The sequence below is a fragment of the Nothoprocta perdicaria genome, unplaced genomic scaffold, assembly GCF_003342845.1.
Source record: "Nothoprocta perdicaria isolate Ctin4 unplaced genomic scaffold, notPer1 scaffold_9, whole genome shotgun sequence".
Classification (NCBI taxonomy): domain Eukaryota; kingdom Metazoa; phylum Chordata; class Aves; order Tinamiformes; family Tinamidae; genus Nothoprocta; species Nothoprocta perdicaria.
This window is the reverse complement of record NW_020456198.1, coordinates 5,957,303-5,965,540: the sequence shown is the minus strand read 5'-3', so window position 1 is coordinate 5,965,540 and position 8,238 is coordinate 5,957,303. Positions and strand designations below refer to the sequence as shown.

At 57.8% G+C, this 8,238-nt stretch overlaps 1 protein-coding gene and 1 long non-coding RNA gene across 2 annotated transcripts; both read left to right on the top strand.

The window, feature by feature from the left end:
* The first annotated feature begins 2,122 nt into the window (after window positions 1-2,122).
* CCDC71 (coiled-coil domain containing 71) lies at window positions 2,123-4,449 on the top strand. Its single transcript, XM_026052490.1, has one exon. It carries the CDS (start codon window positions 2,176-2,178, stop codon window positions 3,373-3,375), a length of 1,200 nt encoding a protein of 399 aa, XP_025908275.1. The 5' UTR covers window positions 2,123-2,175; the 3' UTR covers window positions 3,376-4,449.
* Window positions 4,450-5,278: 829 nt separating this feature from the next.
* Window positions 5,279-7,381, top strand: LOC112958600. Its single transcript, XR_003251456.1, has 2 exons — window positions 5,279-7,001; window positions 7,082-7,381. It is a non-coding gene; the product is annotated as an uncharacterized LOC112958600 (long non-coding RNA).
* Window positions 7,382-8,238: the final 857 nt, after the last annotated feature.

Below are 8,238 nucleotides of genomic sequence, written 5' to 3'. Positions count from 1 at the left end.
AGAAGCGGAAGCGGGGGGCGTTTCCGGCGGTCGGCGGTGGCCATGTTGGAGCGGCGGCGCAGCGGCGGGTGTCGCGGCGGCCGGTAGGTTGGGGCCGGCGGGGCCCGGGCCCCGCGCTGCCGGGCGGGGGCGCTGCCGAGCCGGGCCCGAGCGGAGCGGAGCGGACCCCGGCGGGGCGGCCCTCGCCCGCTGTCTGCACCCAACACCTTCCCGCACCCCCGGCGCCTGCAGCCCGGCGGCCAGTGCCCCGGGGAGGCCTCCCTGGCGGCCGCCGTGCGGGCCCTGCCGCCCCGCGCCCCTCGGCGCGCCCAGCCGGTGCCCCGGGAGGAGCCGTGGAGCCCCGGGAGGAGCCGTGGAGCCCCGGGAGGAGCCGTGGAGCCCCGGGAGGAGCCGTGGAGCCCTCCTGTCCCGGGGGAGCTCGCGGCACCGCAGCCCTTTGGCGCTTCCCGAGGCCTCGTCCCCCGGCACCGGGCTGGCTGAACAACCCCCGGCCGTCCCTCCGGCCGCCGCATTGACACCGCGCGGCGCGGGCACCGCGGCCCTGACCGGCAGCAGCCCCGGCAAGGCGCCCGGGCCGTGCCCGCCGCGGCCCGGAGCTCCTCGCAGGAGCCCGTGTGTTCTGCTGTTAAAAGCACGTCGGCAGTTCTGCTTCCTCCCTCTCCCACGTCAGCATTTCCCTCTGGCACCCTGGCCACCCCGTGCCCTGCACAGCCTCGCTCTGCCCTGTGCTCGTAGCTCCTATTTGACATGGCCCACCTCCCCCTTCACCAGCGGTGCCGCCTCCAGCGCTTCCTTCCTGCCTCTGCTCCCCAGCCGGAGATGCACGGAGTGTTGCCAGAAGCGACGTTATCCCTTCTCCCGATCCCCCTCCTGCTGCCGTGTCTCCGGAGCGCGCGGGGGAGACGAGCCCGTCGCGGGGACCCCGCTAACCCCCGTGATGGGTTAAACCACAGGCTGTGTCTGCTCTCCGTGCCGTTCCTGGCAGCCTGTCCACGAGCCCCGTGTTTCTGCCACGGGGTTAACCTGACACAGGAGCTGTCCCTTAGTCGCTCTGCTCACGTGCTCGTTTTCCTGTTGGGACCTTCTCACCTGCGCCCTGCCCTCTGCAGAAACACCAGCATTTCCCCGAGGAAGATTCTCCGCTGAACACGGCTGATGAGGTTAAGACAGTGAGGAATTCATAACCTCTTGCCACTAGCTGAGGAGTTGGCTGGGCAACCAGCGCAGCGTGCGATAGTCTGAGTCCTCACGGGTTCCTGCCTCGTTCCTCAGCTTCCTTTATATTAAAAAGAGCAATTATTGCTTCTGTTTGAGGCCCATAGTCGCCTAGTGCCTGTTTTGGTGAGGCAAGCGCCGTCCCTCCGGCTGTTACACCAGGCCCTGGTGCTCTCTGCTTCCTCCTTGCTGCCCTTTTGAGTTTCCTGCTTCCTTCTCGCTTGGCAGCTGGGTTGACAGCAGTTTGCTGGGACAGCGTCTTGTGGACCATTGCTCAGACATGGGAGAAACAAGGAGCAGAGCTGTCTGTCCCTCTGCAGCGCTTGGCGTCTACGAAGCGCGACTGAAACAGCCTCCAGCTCTGCTCTCAGCTCTTCAGAAGGATGCTGCACATTTGGCAGGGATTCAAAATCAGTTTTGAGCAGAATCGGATAGAAAATTGAACGTGACACTGGGATAGACTTGAGGAACTCGGGCTGTGTGGTTCACTGAGGAGTGTTGCCGTGGCTTGGTCGTGCTGTTCTCAGTACGTGCACAGGGAAAAGATTTATGGAGGGCTGCTTTACAGAGGCAAAATGAGATCTGATTGCTAGAAGCTGAGGCTTATCACTCTCGAGCTGGAAATGAGCTGCACGTTTCACTGAGTTAAGCACTGGAACTGTTCATTCTGGGATGGGTTGGATGGGATTGCCTGAAACCTTTGGGGTTTGACTTACTTCAGCAGCCTAGATGCTTTAGTTTTACTGCCAAGACAGAACAGTGACAGATTTGAGTTATGCACAGAATCAGACCTGATGTTTGCGAGTAGCCAGGTCTAGTCTTAATGGTTTCAGGCCCCTGCTTAAAAATGTGAGGTGATTCCAGTTGCCATAAACTAACTGTCTTCTCTCTCCTTTTGAGGTGTCCCGGGTTGTTTTTCCAGTAACTTGGATCTTTCGAAGCACCTCCTTGCCTAATGCCATGAATATTGCAGTGAACAATGTGGAAGAAAAAGCTGTCCATTCCTGGTCGAGAATTTCCTCTGCGGGACAGAAAGTGCTGGAGGAAGCTCTCCGAGTCTTCAACCCGATGTCTAAGGACCTCTCAGACACGGAGACCCAGCTGGTGGCATTTATTCAGAGCCTCAAGGAGGAGGGCTACCAGCCCACGATTCTGAGGAGTAAAGATGTGTATGGTTACAGTTCCTGTACAGCAGACACCCCTAAGCAAACCAAAGGGAGCACGCAGCGGGTTCCCACCGCCGCCACAGCCACGTCTGACCCTGCTAAAGCTCCAGCTCGGAGCACTGCAGCTGTGACAAAGGTGTCTCCGTCAGCCACGGGCGTTTCGGTGACCTCCAAGGTCTCTGCTAAACCTGCCTCTAAGGCGAGTTCCACAAACCTGCTGCTGAACTCCCTCAAGCAGACGAGGTCTGGCACGTCCAAGGCCTCGGCAGTAGGTTTTCCTGCCAACATGTATCCCGAGGTGTATCCAGCAATGAGACTGTCTGTGGTTCTGGAAGCCCTGGTGCCTCTCAAAGCCACCGCGTCCTGCTTGGAATCCAAGTGCAAACAGGGACGTCTGGGAATCTCGCCCTCGGACCTTAAACTCCTGCAGGCTTCGAGCCCACCAAGGGAGTCTTCCTCGGGCAAGGCCTCTAAAACAAAAGAAACGAAGGGGAGTAAGCGCTTGATGAGGAGGAAAGCACCAGATCCCACCAGCCTCGCGCTGAACCTTCTGAAGGGACCAAAGGGCGGCGTGCTGCAGGAGAGCAACGCTTGCAAAGCCTCGGGCGTCCTCAACGGGAGAGTCACAGGGAGCTCCTCCCAAGGCGGCACCGGCACAACGCAGCCCAAGGCTTTGAAAATCAAAGCTAAGGAGGCTCCCGTGGGGAAGACGGAGTGGAAGGACAGCAGCAGCCACCAGGAGACTGTCGGACCGAAGAGGAAAAGAGCTGCAGAGGTGAGAGAAGCGCCGCAGCAGAAGAGAGCAAATACCATTCCTGTCCCAAATAAACCTCAGCAGGCTCAGAGCACTTTGAATTTGCTGAAATTCCAAGCAATCAAGGTGGACAACTCTTCCGATGACGAAGTGAGGAGGAGAGCACAGAAAATTCTTAGGGTCAACCTGTCCCCCGTGATCCGAATTCAGCCCTTGTCTCATTCTCACAGTGTCCCCTGAATTTCTTCACTTTGTCACTTCTTTTTTTCTGTAAGTATGAGCCAGGCGCCAGAATGCAGAGAAATTTCAGAGCAACTTTGGATCTCTAGGTGACCACACGTCGACTTAACACCTGCAGATGGAGCAGTCCGCTGTTTCTGGCTGTTTCTACCAGTGCTGTGCAGAGCATAAGGACGAAGCCACGTTTACGAGGACGGCATGGGCACTCCTTGCCCCCGGCAAGCCGAGCAGGTCAAAGCGTTCGCTTTCTGCGGGGTCTTTTCGGAACGTGCCAGGCTGTGCTCTCGTGCAGAGGGAGAACACGCGACTTTCTCGTGACATTGATGCACTGTGACATTTGCTCTTTTTCAAGCTGTACATGTACTGGGTTTATTTTGATCAAATTTTATAACTTTATTATCTATATAGCTATATAACTATATATGTGCATATTGCCCAGCACCTGTGGGAAGATGCACTTCCTCCACCCCTCTGGGATTGGGTTCAATAGCTTTTGCTCCCCTTCCCCTTCAGCCAGTCTTTTGTTGAAAGGTGCCAGGATTTCTTTGTGATTCAGTGTTGCGACGGTCTGGTCTGGGCTCTCTCCAGCAGCTCAGAAGCAGGCAGAGTTCCAGCCACTTGTTTGACTCCAAAAACGCCATGCCATTCTGGAGAAAGACCAGCTGATAGTTGAGTATTGTTTTAATTGTACTTTTGGTATTACCACCGCACAGAAGCAGGGGGTGTTGCTGGGCTGTTGCCTGCAGGTCTGCCTGACACTTCCAGGTGCCTCCTCCGTTTGTTGGTAGCAGAAGCTCTGAACTCGTCCTACAGGTTTGGCCCCAAAGAGCAGTTCTGTTTTAGATCCCAGTGCTGTTTTGCTCCCTTGTCCCGCGGGTGCAAATTTAGAAAATGAACTTGTGACTGTTGCCAGTTTAAGAGCTGGGACTGTTAATAGCAATTACTGTCTCTTTCCTGCCCACAAATGAAGCGTTTTGCAGTTGCTGAATGTTTCAGGAGCAGATTTTTGGTGCCAGTAGAGAGGAGGCCTGCTGTGCTAGAAGGTATTAGATACATCCTGCCTCTCCCTGGGTTCAGTGGGGTATGTGAGGCTGAATCAAAACAGAGGGCTGGGGAGGAAATGTGCCAGCACTTAAAACAAACATAGCGAGTTTTATGCTATCAGTTTGTGGGAGTAGGAGAGAAGTTCCCCACCAGCACTGACATATCATGATGGGCATCAGCTCTGCTGCTTCTGGGATGTCTCGAGAGGGTTTGTGGCAGGCGGGCCAGCTCTCCGGCCCTGCCTGTGCCCGGGAGGCACCGTGGAACCGCTGCGAGGAGGGACCGGGCGCGAGCAGGGACAGGGCACAAGGAGGGACAGGACACATCTCTCCCTGCACGCAGGGGATCCCGCAGTCCCGCAGCGGCGGGAGGCCGAGCAGGGGCCTGGCTCTGTGTCCAGACCTCTGCAGCAGCAGTAATCCCCTTGTTCTCTCTCCAGCTCGAAGGACCAGCTGCCTGACCTGGTAGTCTCTGGTTATGGGCTGAAAGGCTGAGCTCCTTTGGGAAACTGCAGCTCCCTGCGGTTCCAGCTCCTCTCTAGCACCTATCTGGATTTCAGTGCTTTGTGAAAAGGGTCAGTATCTGATCCCAGCGCACAGAGGAAAGCCGAAGCATGTAGAGCAGAAAAAACACCAAAAAACACCCCAAGGGAGCGAGAAACTGAGTCTTGAGGCAGAGCTGTGGCTCTCCCTACACACCAGGTAGGCAGCACTGGTAGCAGGGTGGAGATTTTCCCTCGGGAGCCGGTTGCAGACTCTCGATCACGCGCTCGGGCTCTGTGTTGTGTTTGCATAGCTGCATTCCTGTCAGAGATCATAATTTGCTGCAGTGTTTGAGGCTGGCCCGGGAATGCCGCTGGTTGGCTGGAGAGCAGGAGGAAATATTTTCTTCTGCTTCTGTGTTTTTGAAATGCCCTGGCAGAGAGATCCCCTTTCCTGACATGCTGGATGAAGAGAGGTCCTGCATCGCTGCTGCCCAGCCAGGGTTGCTTTGTCTCTTTTGTTTCCATCCCTTCAGACCCTTCTCATTCCCACGCTCTCAAATGCCAGGTCTTCAAGCCTTGCACTGGGGTTTCTCTTCAGGCTCTTTCCTGAGGAGGGCTCTGCTCTCCAGCCGGTGCTGCGGAGGCCTGACAGGCTGTTCCCGTGGCTTCCCCTCACTCCCAGCCCCATATAAGGGCACCCAGAAGTGTCTCCAGAGCCTCTTTCTGTGCAGCGAGCAGCTGTCCTAGCTGAGTGCCTGGGCTCTGGGGGAAAGAGCAGCTGAGCTTATGCTGAGGTTGCTTTTCCTGCTGCCTGCAGAGCCTCCGGGAGGCTGGGCGCCTGAGGCCAGCACACCAGGTCACCTCCCTGGCCCTTGTCACACTTCTCTGTGCTGCGTTGCTCCCTGCCTCCTTGCAGGTCCCTGTTGCCTCTTGTGTTTCACCAGTCTGAAGCTTTGCCAGCCGCGGCGTTGGCTTGTCCTGCTGCTAAACACACCGCGCAGAACGTAGCTGCCTTAGCCCGGCTCTGCCTTTCTAGGCACTGAGCTGAGCTCTGAAAACACCTGCTAGTGACAGCTCGCCCGGTGTCCCCCCAGGCCACCAGGGACTTGTCCGTGACCCATCAAATCCCTGGCAGCTTTTCTGCTCATCTGTAACGAGACCACAGGGCACCTGAGCTGACTGGGCAGCACCGGAGCTCTCGGCGGCGCGCAGGTCTGGGTTGCTGATGTCCGTCACGCTCCTTCTCTGCCTCCTGATGTCTCCTCCTGTGTGGGTGCTTTGCATTTGGCTTGCAGGAACGCAGCTTGTTAACCACAGAGGGTTTTGATAGCTTCTTGTGCCAGTGTCACCAAGCGCTGCCTGGCAGCCGCTTCCCAGCGAGCCCAGGGTTGGCACCCGGGTCCCTGCGGCCGCTCAGTGGTAGGTCTCGCTGCGCTCGGTCTCGTGGCCGTGCCCAGGTACTCCTGGCATCTGGGCCCTTTGACACGCACGTGCAGGAGGCGCAGAAGGGGCCGTGTTGCATTGCCTGCGCGTTGGCTGGTGTGGGGAACATCAAGGGCTTGATCAAAACAAGTCTTAAGGCTTCATCTAAACAGAGATCTCAAGTGGTCCCTTCCAACCTAGTTTTTCTCCATGACTACGATTAGATCATTTGCCTTCCAGGGATCCTCAGCAGCAGGAGCTGGCACAGCAGGTAGAGAATGTGTTGCCCGGGGGGCTGTGGTCTCTGCCCAGTGTGCGCCTTGTTCAGACCTGTTTCTGTATTAGTCATTTTGCATTCATCCAAGTGCCTAACCTGGCCTGTGCCGTTCCCGGGCACCGAGACAGCCAAGAGCTTTGGACACGCTCTCTCAGGAACGTGTTCCCCACGTGGATTTATGCCCCTGTCACCGCAGGAATGATTCAGAGTGGAGAGGACTGCTCTGCACACTGAGCTTGTGGAAATCGTTTCTTCTGTTCAGCTGCTGAGCAGCAGGAGTTTGTGCTTCGCCTGCAGCACACCAGCTTGCTGGGTGCGTCAGATGCCCGTCAGTGAGACCTGCAGGGAGAGCAGCTTTTCCAGCAGGCAGGTGAAGGGGGATCTGACATCATGTACCAGGTTGGAATCAATTAGCAGAAACACTGATTTAAGGCTCATGTGCACAGGGATCAAGTCTCACCTTCTGCCTCTATTTTCAGCTGGATTCCTCCCTGCAAGCCACGTAACGAGGTGCTTCTGTTTCCAAACTGTGTTCTGCCCCAGAGCCAGCTGCAGCAGTGACCCACATGCAGAACTTCTTAAACCCTCTTCTGCAGAATAAGAAGGGATTCCCTTGTTGCTCCTGTTTTCTAGCCCACTGGCAGAACTCTAAATGTCCTGAGATTTTAGTGTAGGAAGAGGTGTGTCCTGCAAGGTATAGGAAGTGCTGATGGAGCTGCATTCCTGTCGGAGCGGAGCATCCTGCTGCGGCCAGGATCCCGGGACGAGCGGAGCCCTGCTGCGCTCGGGACCCCGCACAGCGGTGAGGGACTGCGCTGGCATCCCCGCACCCTGCCCAGCACCCCTCGTTGTGCCCTGGTGCAGAGCGCAGCAAGTCTCAGAGCAGCCCGTCACCCGTGCTGTGTGTGCTGCGCCCTGGTGCTGCCGGAGCCCCCCTGGGCACTTCCCCGCCGGGGGAAGGTCCCTCTGCCCCATCCGTGGTGTGAGGGGGCTCTGTCCTGTCTGTTGGGCCTGAGCACAAACATGAGCAGCAATTTGGCCCCTTGCCTTGTGTCTCTTGAGCTGGTTCCACGGCCAGGCCTTGCCAGCGGGTGGGAAGGTGCCCGTCTCTGGATGCTTCCCCTAGGTCGAAGTGTCCCGTCCTGTCTGGAAGCAGGGCCTGGCACCAGCCCTGTGTGCTGCTGCAGGACAGACTCTCTTCTCTGCAGCTAACAGCAGGGAGGTTTGGGTGGGTTTCCTGGTTTCAGCCGTGCTCTGCAGAGCTGCTGCCGCGCTGCGTGGAGCACTGCAGCTCAAGCACCTTGGTTTGTGTGGGAATGCCCCGTTTCTGCCTTGCCTTCTGCAAAGTGGCACTGGCCTTTCGGGCCCCGTGCCAAGGAGACACCTTTCTGGGAGCCGAGGAGCTGCTCTGGGGCAGCTTCTCCTGCTCAGAGGCGCTGCAGCCCTTTGCTTTCGAGCAAAGGCTGGGACGTCCTTGGGGAAGGTGCCAGGCCAGGCTGCCCCTGGGCTCCGTGCTCGGGTTTCCTTCTCCCTGCAGCCTGCCCAGAGCTGGGTGCTCTTAGCCAGGTGCCTTGCAGACTCCGAGGAGAGACCTCGTCACGAGGCCAGCCTCCACCCAGCTGAGAACCAAACAGTT

Excerpts from the sequence above, each read along its gene's own strand:
- CCDC71 (XM_026052490.1), top strand. The coding sequence starts at position 2,176 with ATGAATATTGCAGTGAACAATGTGGAAGAAAAAGCTGTCCATTCCTGG.